The sequence below is a fragment of the Ovis canadensis genome, chromosome 26, assembly GCF_042477335.2.
Source record: "Ovis canadensis isolate MfBH-ARS-UI-01 breed Bighorn chromosome 26, ARS-UI_OviCan_v2, whole genome shotgun sequence".
NCBI classification, from domain to species: Eukaryota; Metazoa; Chordata; class Mammalia; order Artiodactyla; family Bovidae; genus Ovis; species Ovis canadensis.
The window spans coordinates 57,405,319-57,419,710 of record NC_091270.1 but is presented as its reverse complement, the minus strand read 5'-3'; the positions used below and the strand labels follow the sequence as shown (position 1 = coordinate 57,419,710).

Here is a 14,392-nt window from a genome sequence, read left to right as displayed (position 1 = left end):
AGGGAAGGAGAGAGGGCAGTACCGGTTCCCAACACCTTCTAAGGGAGTTTATTATAGGCAGGAGTAGGTTTTCAGAAACAGAAGCGGGAGGAGGCTCAGACCTACTCAAGAACTGAGCTTGAGGTTCCTCTATTCCTGGAGAAAGCCAGCCCAGAGTTCAGTAAGAAAGCTGACCGAGGCAGTGGAAGGTGACCGACCCTTCCCAATCTGTCCTGGGGGTGGGGCTATGCTTTTATGATGCTAGCAGCTTAGGTTATGGGGGGCCATTTCTGGGCTTCCCTGGTGGCTCAGATGGTAAAGAATCGGCCTGCCATGCAGGAGACCCAGGTCTGACTCTGAGTAGTATTATCTTGTATATATATGTACGATGTCTTCTTCATCCATTCCTCCAGAAGGTCCCCCTGAAGGAAGAAAGGGCACCCCACTCCAGTATTCTTGCCTAGAGAATCCCATGGACTGAGGAGCCTGGTGGGCTACCATCCATGGGGTCGCAAAGAGTCAGACATGACCGAGCGACTAACTTTCACTTTTTTCCACTTTCACTGATTTAATGTATTTTGCTCCATTTTCTCTACAAGGGGAAATATGGTTGTTGTATTGGAGGGCTACTTTGCTTTACTGTATTTTATTTTTGTCATTATTTTATATTTGTTTCTATTTATCTTTTTTTTTTTTGGCTGCCCTGCATGGCTTGTGGAATCTCAGAACCTCGACCAGGGATTGAACCTGGGCCATGAAGGGAAAGCCTGGGACCCTAACCACTAGACCACTGGGAACTCTCTAAAATTTTAATTTATTTTTAATTCAAAAAATTTTATTGGCGTGTAGCTGATTTACAGTGTCATGCTAGTTTCAGGAGTACTACAAAATGAATCAGTTATATGCACCCATATGTTCATTCTCTTTCAGATTCCTTTCCCATATGGGGAATAGAGTAGAGCTCCCCGCGCTCTACAGCAGGTCCTGTGGGTTATCTGTTTTATATATAATAGTGCGTGTATATTAATCTCAAACTCCTAATTCATCCCGCCCTCCCCTCATCTTTCCCCTTTGGTAACAGTAAGTCTGTTATCAAAAGCTATGAGTCTGCTTCTGCTTTGTAAATGAGTTCATTTATTTTTTCAAAAATTAGATTCCACAAGTAAGTGTCATCATATGATATGTGTCTTTCTCTGTCTGACTTCACTTGGTGAGATCGTCTCTAGGTCCATCCACGTTGCCGCAAATGGCACCATTTCATTCCTTGTTGTGGCTGAGTTGGACGCCATTGTTCACATGTCCCACAGCTTTATCTACTCCTCTGTCGATGGACATCTAGGTTGGAGGGTAGGTTGATGTCCTTGCTTCTTTGTGGTTGACTAATCTTTGACTGGACTTCCCTGGTGGCTCAGACGGCAAAGCGTCTGTCTACAATGTGGGAGACCTGGGTTTGATCCCTGGGTCGGGAATATTCCCTGGAGAAGGAAATGGCAACCCACTCCAGTACTCTTGCCTTGAAAATCCCATGGACGGAGGAGCTTGGTGCAGGCTACTGTCCATGGGGTCGCTGATTATGGTGTTTGTTGGAGAGAATTAGTGATTTGTCCAAGGTTAAATAGCTGGAAAGTGTCAGAGCCAAGAACCAAATCATGGTTTTCTGTCTAAACATTCCCTACGTGCCTACTACAGGCTGGGCAACACCCCCAAACTTGATACTGCAGGCCTGCTGTGTAATGTGAGGGTTCTCAGACTGTCTTTTTTCCAACTTTATTTAGGTATAATTGACAAATAAAGTTGCAAGATATTTGAAACATATGTGATCATTTGATATATTAATACATTGTGAAAGGATTCCTCCCATTTAGTTAATTATGTGTGTGTGCATGGACATTTATGTTTTATTCTCTTAGCAATTTTTTTTTTTAAATTTTTGGTCACACTGTGAAGCTTGCAAGATCTTAGTTCCCCTACCAGGGATTGAAGCTGGGCCCTCAGCAGTGTAAGCGCAGAGTCCTAACCATTGGGCCACCAAGAAATTCCCTTAGCGAATTTAAATTATACAAAAGAGTTTTATTAGTCTCGGAATACATTGATAGCCAATGGTCAACATGCCATTCACACGTCTGTCTAAATGTGACTGGAATATCTGTATTTTCATCCTGTGTCAGGGTCAGCTCCTGGCCAGCAGTGAGGTGGGTGCCTGTCAGTAAGCATTTAACAGGAGGGTTCCTGTGTGCTGTTTTGGGCCTGTCAGGAATTCTCTGTCCCTTATTAATTCCTATATTCAGGAATTAAGAGAAGAGGCAAGCCTCTCCTGGGGGCTGAGGAATCCAGGCATTTCCTTTGTTAGTTTTTCAATATGGTGATAAGTACCCTCTTCCTTCTTGTGAACCATATGGTAAAAGTGACTGTTTACAACTCTCTCTCTTTAATATGGATCGCCTGTGTTTTGTAAGTCTGGAATTTTAATCTTTATCTTTGCTGAGAATAACTACAGTATATATGCCCACACCTTTGCTCCATCAGAGCTCTGGGTCCCCTTGTCTTGCTTTCTTTCTCTCTCTTTCTCTCTATCAGGCTATTTTCTTGGAGTGCAGAGGTCCTCTGGTTTCACTTTCCAGGCTTCTAAGACCCTCTCGAGAAGGCGCTCTTCGCCTTCACCCCATCGAGAGGGCGCCTGAGGCCTTCGTGAACAGAGCAAGCCCCATGAAGGGGCTTTATTGGCTTTCTGCGTAAAAAGAGGACTATCAGCCTCTTTCTCTCTCCTTTACTTCCTTATCGGTCGACTCCTGACCACCAGGTTCCGGTCCATTAAAGGACCTCAACAGGTGGCATTTGTTCTCAGGGCACCAGGTCTGCGGTGAATGCACTCCCCTTGTGCAGTACACAACCCTAACCCTGTGCAGCGCTGCTGGGGGGCCTGCTCCTTGTTTCCTCTTTCGCATCCATTTCCCTAGGATCCTCACATTTTTTGTGGCCTCCTTCCACTGTCTTTATTGGATCCTGTCAAGAAGGAAAGAAATCTGATCCAGTTCTCCACTTGGAGATGCTAGTGACTTGATAAAGATATCCAACCAGGAGGTCTGCGTTTTGAAAGGCAGAGAAAGGGCCAGGATGGAATTACAGGCATTCAGGGCAATGCCTGGGGGAAGTAAAGGGCTCTGAATTCCAGTGGCCACCCGTGGTGTCTTTGTACAAGTGACTCTCCCAATACCTTTCCAGCTTCAATACAAGGTCAGTAAGCTCATTACCCACGTCGTCCCCGTTCTGTCTGAAACCACCTGTGGGGAGCATCGTGCGTCTCAGCTGCTGTGTCTGTTCCCCCTGCTTCCATTACACCCTCGGCTTTAGAGCTTTCAATCCTGATAGTGGCTACTCAGCGGCTGTTCTCAAATGGGCATTCTACAGCCCTAATATCCTGTCTGCTTCTCACATTGTTTCCAAGCTCCATGATGAGAAAGTAACTTCTATTTATTGGGCACTCACAGTGGTCCTGTGCAATCACCTAAGAGCTTCTTTCTTGCCACAGTTGGATGAGGGGGGGGTGGTCCCCATTTGATAGATGAGGAAACAGGCTTAGGCAGGCTAAGCGACTAACTCAGGGTTCAGCAGCTGATAAGCGGCAGCACCGGAACGTGACCTCAGACTGTAAACCTAGGCACAGGCTGAGCCCCGTCTCCCTCCTGGCAGGCCTCACTGCCCTGCAGCTTCTCCTCCAGGTAGGCCGGCATCTTCTCCACAGTTTCAGATTCTTCCTCAGGGCACCTGGATCCTCTTGCCCATTTGTAAAGAATCCGCTTATAATACAGGTGACCTGGGTTTGATCCCTGGGTCAGGAAGATCCCCTGCAGAAGGGATTGGCTACCCAACTCCAGTATTCTTGCCTGGAGAATTCCACAGACAGAGGAGCCTGGTGGGCTACAGTCCATGGGGTCACAAAGAGTCTGACATGACTGAGCAACTAACTTTTAGGGCTTTCCCGGTGGTCCAGATGGTAAAGAGTCTGCCTGCAATGCGGTCAACGTGGGTTTGATCCCTGGGTCAGGAAGATCCCCTGGAGAGGGGAATGAACGGCTACAAGAGTATAGTGGCAAAGAGCTTGGATGCTGAAGCAGACTGCCTGGTGCAAATTTCATTTCAGCTCTTTCATACTTTTCTTGGTTTTGTACTTAATTTTTAAAACTATTTAAAGAGTTTGAAAAAATACCTCGGTTGTTGCTATGGATTCTTTTCTTGGTCGTTTAAGCCTGTCTTCAGCTGTATATGTGACGGTTCGTTCGGCTTCTCGTCATTTATGTGTATCTACCTCATCGACTGGACTGCAAGGAGATCAGACCAGTCAATCCTAAAGAAATCAATGCTGAGTATTCACTGGAAGGATCGATGCCGAAGCCGAAACTCCAATACTTTGGCCACTTGATGAGAAGAGCCGACTCATTAGAAAAGACCCTGATGCTGGGAAAGATTGAAGGTGGGAGGAGAAGGGGACGACAGAGGATGAGATGGTTGGATGGCATCACCGACTCAATGGACATGCGTTTGAGTAAGCTCTGGGAGTTGGTGAAGGACAGAGAGGCCTGGCGTGCTGCAGTCCATGGGGTCACAAAGAGTTGGATACAACTGAGCGACTGAACAACAAGCTCATCAACATATTTCAAGGTCCAAAAGGGTAATAAAAACCGCAGGAGGAGGGAGGTACCAAGCCAAGAAATTATTGATGTTTTCAGAACAGTTATCAGAATAAGTCATCACTCATCTCCCCACTCCAGTGTTCTTGCCTGGAGAATCCCAGGGACGGGGGAGCCTGGTGGGCTTCCGTCTATGGGGTCGCACAGAGTTGGACATGACTGAAGCGGCTTAGCAGTGGCAGTAGCATCTTTCTTAAGTGGCAGGCACAGTGCTCTACACACAGTAGCTTTCATTTTTACAACAAATCTGAAAACTTGGTATTATTGTTATGGTTGTTGTCTAAGCGCCCACTCTTTTGTGACCCCATGGGTTGGAATTTTCCAGGCAAGAACACTGGACTAGGTTGCCATTTCCTTTCTACAGGGGATCTTCCTGACCCACGGGTCAAACTTGCTTTTCCTGCCTGTGTCTCTTGCCTTGGCAGGCCGGTTCTTTACTGCCGAGCCACTGGGGAAGCCGTTGGGTATTATTACCTCATTCAAAATTAAGTGGACTCAGCTCAGAGAGGTTCAGTGAAGGAGTCAGCAGTCAACTTGAGTCTGTCTGACTGTGAAGCATGGGATCTTAACATTAAAAAAAGAACTACACCACTTCTCCATTAATGGAATTGTAAGAAGTGTGAACTGCTGTTGTATACTGAGCTAATAATACCCTCTATTCCGAGCTTTCCTTTTCCAGCTGTCTGCTGTCACAGGGCGATGTGTCTCTGGGAACATTTTTCTCTGTGCATTTGTGCTCACACAATTACAGACTTTTTAAACTTGACGTGGGATTACATGATCATGAATGGCTGCTTCTCCACCAAGTTTTCCTAACACTGCGATTTAAAAAAAACCTGTTTTCCAGTGGATGCTTTACATACTCCATAATTTGTTTGATCATTCCCCTCTGGGTGGACATGTGGATTGTTTCCAATTTCTCAGTTATAAGAACAAAGGTGCAAAGAAAACTTTGGAACGCAGAACTTTGTGCCCTTGGGTACTGTATTTCCATGGGACAGACTATATTGAGAGGGACAGCAGGGTCAAAGCACACCAGCATCTTACGTTGTAACAGACGCTGCTGTGCTGTGCTTAGTCACTCGGCTGTGTCCAGCTCTTTGCAACCCCATGGACTGTAGCCTGTCAGGCTCCTCTGTCCATGGGGATTCTCCAGGCAAGAATACTGGATCGGGTTGCCATGCCCTCCTTCAGAGGATCTCCCCGACCCAGGGATTGAGCCCAGGTCGATCTGCATTGCAGGCAGATTCTTTACCGTCTGAACCACCAGGGAAGCTCAGCAGATGCTGCTTCACTGGCCTCAGAAAGCCCACGGTGCCCCCACTGCCCGAGGCTGCATCTCGGTGAAACTGCGGCCGGGTGGACCAGAGCTTTGAATTTCTGAGGTCTGCTTGCGGTCGACATTGCCACTGCTCTTCTCCGTTTCCCTCCCCTCCACTCGAGCTGAGGGCTTTTATTTCTTCACTAGCCCTCCTATTTCTGCCTGCCCTGGGCCACTGATGGGTGTGCTTCCCTGCCTTTGAAGTATCGGATCTCAGAGCTCTCCGTGCGCCAGAAGCCGGTGGAGAGCACTTACTCTGCTGCTGATGGCCGAGCCTCCCCGGTGCCCTTGAGGCGTATGAGTCCCGGTGCTCTTGTGGAACCGCGCCTCCTGATGGATGGGGAGCCGGGGCAGAGAGGAGAGCGGAGATGCGCGAGCAGATGGTCTCCTGGTGGAAGGGCTCAAGCCTTTTAATCCCCCACCTTCTCAAACACTCGCCAACCTGAAGATGTCCTTGTATTTCACTTAAGAACAGAGAGAGCGGTCATGTGCTGAGAAGCCGAACGTCTAACTTGAAGGGTTATTAAGTGCAATCACTTGACTTCACGTCTCTTAGTTTTAGGCCACGTTGTTATTTTGGTAGATGAGACTTATACATCATTTAAAATGGTCGTCACTGGTTTGAGTCATTTCCCTCTCCCACCTCCTTCTAAAGAGCATGAGTTAATAGTCTGTCCTTTGTGAACATAAGAAATAGTTTTGAAAATTACTTTAACTTGTCTAAATCTTGGGACCTCGTTTAACAAATGATACCTAGGAGCAAGGATAATCTATAGCCAATAAAAGTCAGGATTCAGGATATTTAATGACAAAGGAACATGTGGATGGTAGTTAAGCCTGAACAGTTGGTTAAAAGTGATTCCAAGTTTGTAAAAAAATAGATACACACAGGAGAAAGACTGAAATATAATCAAGTTCTTCATCTCCTTTGAGGATGGAATTACAAATGATTTTTAAAACTCATTTCTGGGGAACTTTCGGGACATCTTCACTCCTCGTACATGAGAGGCTTTTGGAAAGCACCTTGTCGGGAAGGTTATTTTGACTGTTCTCTTCTTGGCTTCCCGGGTCTCTGAGATTTGATTTTCTTGCTGTCAAGCACAGAGCAGACAGACCTACAGAGAAAATGCAGTGAGCTCCCCAGATTGCTGCTTTTTCCCTAATTCCAGGAAAAAAATGGGTCATTCTCTGCCTGCTTTTTCCCAGGTTCGAGAGTTTCAGGAAGTTCCCTGGCGGAAACCAAGGCCAGATATCCAGGGATGGAGGGCTGGCTGGCTGGCTTCCACAGGGCTGGCAAGACCCAGCTCCACGGGTGCCTCCACCTGTCCAGGACCCATCCCCGTGGAGCTAGTGGGAATGTGGTCCCCAAAGAGAAGCCCTGGAGGGGCATAGAGGGTTGAAAGGAGAAGCCTTGCAAGAGCTTAAAGAGGAGCAGGGCTCCAGTCAGACAAAGTGGGATTCTCAAGAAGGGCTCACGTCCCAGAAGGATGTCACTGGCCGGAGTGCGCAAGCAGCACACCCAGCTGGCAATTAAGCCACGCCCAAGGGAAGGACAGACCAAGAAGGAGACTCGGGGGCGCCCTCGCTGCACTCAAGGAAGGGAATCGTCGTTCAGTCGCTAAGTCGTGTCCGACTCTTTGCAGCCCCATGGACTGCAGCACACCAGGCTCCCCTGTCCTTCACTGTCTCCGAGATTTAGCCCAGAGTCATGTCTGTTAGTCAGTGGTGCTATCTAACCACCTCATCCTCTGCTGCCCTCTCCTCCTTTTGCTTTCAGTCTTTCCTAACATCAGGGTCTCTTCCAACGAGTCAGCTCTTCGCATCAGGTGGCCAAAGTATTGGAGCTTCAGCTTCAGCATCAGTCCTTCCAATGAATATTCAGGAATGATTTCCTTTAGGATGGACTGGTTGGATCTCCTTGCAGTCCAAGGGACTCTCAAGAGTCTTCTCCAACACCACAGTTCAAAAGCATCAATTCTTCATCCAGCTCTCAGCCCTCTTCATGGTCCAGCTCTCACATCCGTACATGACTATGGAGGCACATTCCCCGGTGTCCACTAGGTGGCAGACCCTTTCCTTTACTGGTTCTAAGAGCTTGTGCGTAATCGCAGGCACCTCCTGATGCTCACGCCTTAAGGATCTCTTATGAGTGATTGAAATACAGATTCCTGGGCCCCTTTCCAGAACTTCCAGTCCAGTTCTCTGTGGCCTGAGATTATGCATTTCTAAGAAGGTCCAGGTGCTGCACCATCTCAGACTCTGGGAGGGGAGTAGGTGGGCACGAGGAGGTGGCAAAAAACTCCGAGAAGGTGGAGCGTGGCTGGGGCAAGGGAACCGGGACGCTTGCTTCGGGTTGGAAAGAGTCTCTGGCACTAGAGCAGATTTCAACTGTGGGATCGGTAGCAGAATGTCCGGGCTCCAGGGCGCTCTTTTTATTGAAAGATGTTACCAGTTAGTTTCCTTAGAATTACTGTAACACATAGGAGCACACATACGCCTAGACTGAAATAAAAACAGTATTGAGATCAACCCGACAAAGAAGACATTTGGTACCTACCAAAAATAAGCCTAAAGAAAAACGTTAAGAACGCTGCAAAGCATAAATTAGTAAATCTCACACAATTTACACAACAGCCAGTCCGGGACGGCCCAATCCTTGGTTCTGCTGCAGCAGACTTATACGTGGGCTCTGGACTGCGTGACTGACTGGTGAGTTTGAGAACATCCAGCTAGAGTCTACACTGTCCAGCGAGACGGATCCACTGAGCACGCCTCTGGACGCCAGCGGCAGTGCTCTTTGACGATGACAGTTTGTAAAGCTTCCTCTCAGTTTCTGTACTTGCATCAGCAGAGACAGGCAGGAAGTAAGAGTTTGCAGCAGGGCCCCCAACCACAAGGGCTCCCTCAGCGGCTCAGAGGTAAAGAATTAGCCTGTAGGAAACATGAGTTCCGTCCCTGGGTTGAAAGATCCCCTGGAGAAAGAAATGGCAACCCATCCCAGTATTTTTGGCGGGAAATCCCATGGACAGAGGAGCCTTGTGGGCTACAGTCCCTGGGGTCAAAAAGAGTTGGACACGATTTAGCAGCTAAACAACAATCCAACCATGAACCATACTCAGAGGCGCCTTGTCTAGACTGGCTAGATCACTGATTTGGGAGAAGAGTTTTAGTACAACTTGAAGCCGTCTATTTGTTCTTTTGGCTTCTCCGCTGCAGACCCTTGACATTTTGTATCCTTTAAGGGTTAGTTGTTATTGTTATTCAGTTATGTCTGACTCTTTGCAATCCCACGGACTGCAGCACACCAGGCTTCCCTGTTCTACACCATCTCCCAGAGTTTGGTCAAACTCATCTCCATCGAGTCCGTGATGCGATCCAACCATCTCATCCTCTGTCGATCCCTCCTCTTCCTCCTTCAATCTTTCCCAGCATCAGGGTCTCTTCCAATGAGTCGGTTCTTCACATCAGGTGGCCAAAGGGTTAACTTGGTTCTCCTCAATTCCACTTGGGGTCCTGGAAATGGGGGAACTTGGATGGATTTTTGTGTCTGCTGCTATTTTTTTTCAAGGCTATGAAGGACAATGTCCTGCACTTAGTAGCCACTTAATAAACACAGATAGGATGCATGGAATGGCAGCCCAGGAAAGAGATATCAAGCGCGCCTGCGGGCTATACAGAGAGAGCTAGGAGATCAGGGCCCAGCCTGGGTAAGAGAGCTCTTCTCACAGTGCCTGTGAAGAGGCAGCTGGCAAGCTGAGTACACGAAGAGCACCCAACTCTGAAAAGAAAAGCATCTAATCCAGATGTTTCCCCGGCCCCTCCACCGCCTCATCAAACACGGGTGTCCACTGGGAAGGAGTGAAGTTACAAGGTTTCAGCCATGACCGTGTGGGCGTCCCCAGACTCTCCATGCTGAACCAAGGCACTGCCTCGTGTCCATGCCGACGAGAATCCTGGCGGTTGCTCTGGAAACTGCAGGAGCATTTACCTTTGTTGTGTTCCTTTTACAACTAGAATCCAGAGGAAGGGCTTTCATTCAAGAGTTTAATTACATTTTCCTATGAAATAATTCTCTCCCTTGCAGCAAAAGAGAGCCGAATGAATCCAAAACAGACAGTCAAGTCCGAGTCTAACCTCCCTGAAACTTCCCACCCCACACCACACCCAAATGTCCTGGTCTCCTCCTTCCCTCACCAGAGCGCAGCCCAGGGGATCTGTGTGATTTAATGATGCTGAGACACTAAGAGTGATCACAGCAAGGATGACGCTGATGTTCAGAGACCACGATGAGGGGTGTTGCGCTAAGAGCTTCAATAGCGATACATTATCTAATTCAATTCTGTCAGCAATCACATAGCTTTGCTCAAGGATGGATAGTGGAAAGGGTGAGATTCTAGCCCAAATATGGTAGACTCAAAAATCCGCGACCTTAATCTCTGTAGTTACAAGCAGTAGGGTCATGGAAACCAAATAGAAACTCTTTCCTTTTGCTTTCAAGGTTTACCAATAAACCGGAAAGTGTACAGTTGTCAAAAACTCTAGATATGCAAGGCCAAGTTTTCCTCACAAACGACAGAGATGGATCCATGAACGAACGAACACGGGTACCAGTCAGGAATAAATCAAGTTTAGTTTTGGGTCCTTAGGTCATGAGGACACTGCAGTGCCCTGTAAACCAAGGCCTGATGTGTTTCTGATGCCAGCTCCTAAAATTTGAAGCTACGATGTGGTTATGGATTTTAAGATTAACTCTCGATTGTATTTCAAACAAATGTGCACACACACATACACACACACACACACCCCTGTTCTATATCCCGACTCCTTTGGAAAAACTTACTTTGCTCTTTTTCTAAATATCCCTTTCAATTTCTCAGTCTCCTAGACAGTTCAAACACAGATCCTCCCCAAGAGAACATGGATGGTTTTGACTGCATTCGATGAGAGCTTATACCATTATTTTATTATTTGTTTAGATAATCCTGTTTTCATTTGATGCAATCTGCACACCCAGCTTCCCAGGTCAACTGGTGCTTCCAAGCAGCTTTTCAAGTTTTCAAAAAAGTTAAAGTCAGCAGTTTTTTGAGAAGGATGTCAGAATCACATGCTTATGCTCAATTTAGAACAGTTTGCAAAGGTCCTATATGGCTCATATATAGGTCTCTTTACAAACTTTCATTAATATATTTTGATATGTGGTTGGCAGATTTTCAAACACACCATTTGAAAGTTTATCACGCTAACACAATATTGTAAATCAACATACATTCCCATAAAAACTTGATCATGAATCAAAGCCCTCAAAGAAAATGGAAAAGGACTTTATTTTTAAAAAATGTTAACTTGAGAAAGGGTGGAGGGTCAACATGAACTTGGACATTTAAAGACACTAACTGATTTAAGAAGCAAAGATTTTGGGAAGCCCTAAGACCATAAAGCGATCAACACAAAAGACATCTGCCAGGGCGGAGGCGACCCGAGGTCAAGGCCAGTTAAATCTGATGCAATCAGAAACTTAGGCCCGTTTGACATTTTTTATGAGGTGACAACCCCCTAACACCATAATCTCGCCTTTCAGGTTGATGACACAGGACTTAATGAGTCAAAGAAAACAACTTCAAACCTCTCTTTTGAACATGCATTGTCTATTTAGGTTAAAGGTAGATTTGGAGATCCTATTAGCTACTGGCACAACTGGGAAAAGTCATGCACACACACACACGCACACACGCACACACACACTTCAAAGCAAGTAGTTACGTAATGCTAGCGGTGTCTGTTTGTACTCAGCCTCAAAAACAGGACCGAAGCCAAAACTAACAACCCTCCTGCTCATTAGAGAAAGAAAAATGTCTTCTTCCCCAAGCGGCCCCAACAGGAAGCTGAAATCAACTGCTCTCAGAAACCCACTGCTTTCACGCTCCACAGCAGGTCTGGGGGCAAAGGCGCTCGGAAGAGAGCTGCCGGACAGCCACGCGGACAGCATACCTGGGCTCAAGGGGGACCCCGCACGCGGTCACCCAGAGTCCTTTTCCTTGCGGCCACCCGGCTCGCACACACAGCTGGTTACCTTTGCACTTCTTCTCCTCCGTCTGGAAGGCCTGGGCGCTGGGCGCGCTCTGATCGCTCACGTCGTCGTGGTCCAGATGGAATATGGAGCTCGTCCAGGAGGCCTGGATGAGGGGCGACTGCTCATGTTTCAGGGGCCCGCGCCGCTCCGGGTGGCTCTTCCGATGCAGGCAGGCTTCAGACATTCCCACGAGCTTCCACTCCGGCTCGCCGTCGGGACAAGGCTTCGGCTTGTCCCAGGCTGGAAGGCCATTTTCTGGAGGGTTGAAAAACACGACATGACGGGGCTGTTGGCACGGTCAAGACGGGGCCGAGAGGAAGAGGTCCGGGAGGCAAGCGCTTCCCGGGCTCGTGGGGGCTGGCTGCGCTCCCGGACCCTTCCACCCCACGGCGGCGATAAGACGCTCAGGGAGCGGCCTCGGGCTCCGAGCCCCCGGCGCTGCGCTGCCTGCGGAGGAGTCAGCGCGTTTCCCCCGATTTTAGCGCCTAGGAAGACATCGGCTCCTCCACGGGAGGGCCACCCTCTCGCCAGCCCCGCTCCCGATGGCAATGGCTCGGGAGCAAGTGGGCACCAATTTATGATACTGCTTAGATGACCATGTGAGGTCTCGAGGGTCAGGGCTGGCCGTGGACACTTTTCAGATCCTCGGGACGTACAACGTCCGGGATGCGGCCTTGTTTGACTTGGGTGTTATCACCGGCTGACCTGAGGGGCACCCTGTTCCCTGAGAGGGCCGTGCCACGTGGCTACATGAGCGTGACAACTCGGGCTCCTTGGCACCTTCCACTCCCAACAGGCTGGCATAAGGGGCTGGGTCTTCCAAGGGACACTGTGTCAGTGGTTTCCATGTCTTCCCGAACAGGCGAGATGAGATGAGAGGAGGTCAGCAGACTGCGCTTTAGTTGCGGGGCAAATTAAGAGCTCTTAGGACGGAAGGAAAAGCCCCGCTCTCTCGCGCTGAGATACAGGCAGTTAACGCTTTCTGTGTGTGATGCTCTTTCCTCTACTCAATCTCAAGGGGCTTGAAGGTCTGCCCTCTAGAGAGTGGGAAACAACTGGATAAGATAATGAAAACGTTCTCACACCAGCTTTCCCTGGGGGCAAATTTTACCTCCTTGAACATCTTTTCTGAACACGGATGCAAGGAAGAGAGTGAAAAGAGTAAGCTAATATAGATGATTTGTAGACGCATTCACGTTAAAAAGCATAATCCATCTGGTCACCCATACTTCCAGAAATTCTGTCTGTCAAAATAGGAAAAAAAACACAAATAGAATTCTACTTTTAAGTGATTAGAGACAGTGATGGAAAGATTAACTGACAGGTGAATTTTCTTTTATGCTGAAATGACCCAAGGACTGTAGATACCATATCGGACAAGGCCCGCCCTGATCTATGTGCAGTACTGGGAATTGAAAGCTGCTTTTCAGACGTTTAAGGTAAATTTTAAACTGTCGAATGCAAGAGTTAAACCTGCTTTCGGTTTTCACCAGCCCCCTCTGTCAAGCTGCTAGATGTCTTCAGAGACGTTGGTTAGGGTGGTTTGTCTAAAGGCGTCATCTGCTCCCAGCCCCCTTTGGAAGCTGCGTTCCTGGTCTTGGGACTACCTCGTGGAAGTCCTCACTCCCGTCCACTTCATTTCTAGTATAGGAGAAGACTGCGAACAAAATCACAGCAAGGCAGTAATAGCCAACACTCAATTTCTCTGTCACAGTAAGCGGAAATCCTGCAGCTTGAAATACCCTCACTTGGCCAGTAAGAAATGATCCCCGTAAGAAAAAAATCATACAATGCTTGGGATGTAACGTTTGATCTTATTCAGAGAAGAGCCCTGAAAATTCACTCTGTGCTCAGATCTGTGCTTGGCATTGTGTGCGGGGTGTGAAATAGCCCGGGGGTCTTTCTCCTTAGTTTAGGTGGCATTATTCAATGCATGGTGAATCCTAAAGGTCAGGACCCCACCCTGCCAGCTACTGGTGCAGTTATGGGCACTTATTCTCACTTCCCATGAAAAGAAAACAAAAGATTAGGATCTTGGGAGATTGTATGGCATTTCAGATGAAACATAGCTCTGCAGAATTCTTTCAAGGACCTAGTATCCATGAGGGTGTGACATTTTCATGAGCTGAATATAAAGTCACTGAATGCGAGGATTAACTCTGCAAAAGGAGTTTCATTGTTTCGACTGATGTGAGACACGTTCTCACCCATGCGTGTTTCTATGATGTCTACTCAATCGTCATGGACTCTAAATCCTCAGTAAATTACATTGTGCAATGTTCCTTTATAAGTAATGTTAAAGTTGTCACAGTGTTTTTATAGAGCCTCCAACAT

General features: G+C 47.7%; 1 protein-coding gene across 8 annotated transcripts in view; it reads right to left on the bottom strand.

The window, feature by feature from the left end:
* THRB (thyroid hormone receptor beta) overlaps positions 1-14,392 on the bottom strand; it is a 437,533-nt gene that overhangs the window by 73,004 nt on the left and 350,137 nt on the right. For all 8 annotated transcript variants that reach the window (XM_069572925.1, XM_069572923.1, XM_069572924.1 and 5 more), the window contains one exon: positions 12,059-12,313. In XM_069572925.1, coding sequence (XP_069429026.1) covers positions 12,059-12,313 — 255 coding nt within the window. The remainder of the gene's footprint in view (positions 1-12,058; positions 12,314-14,392) is intronic.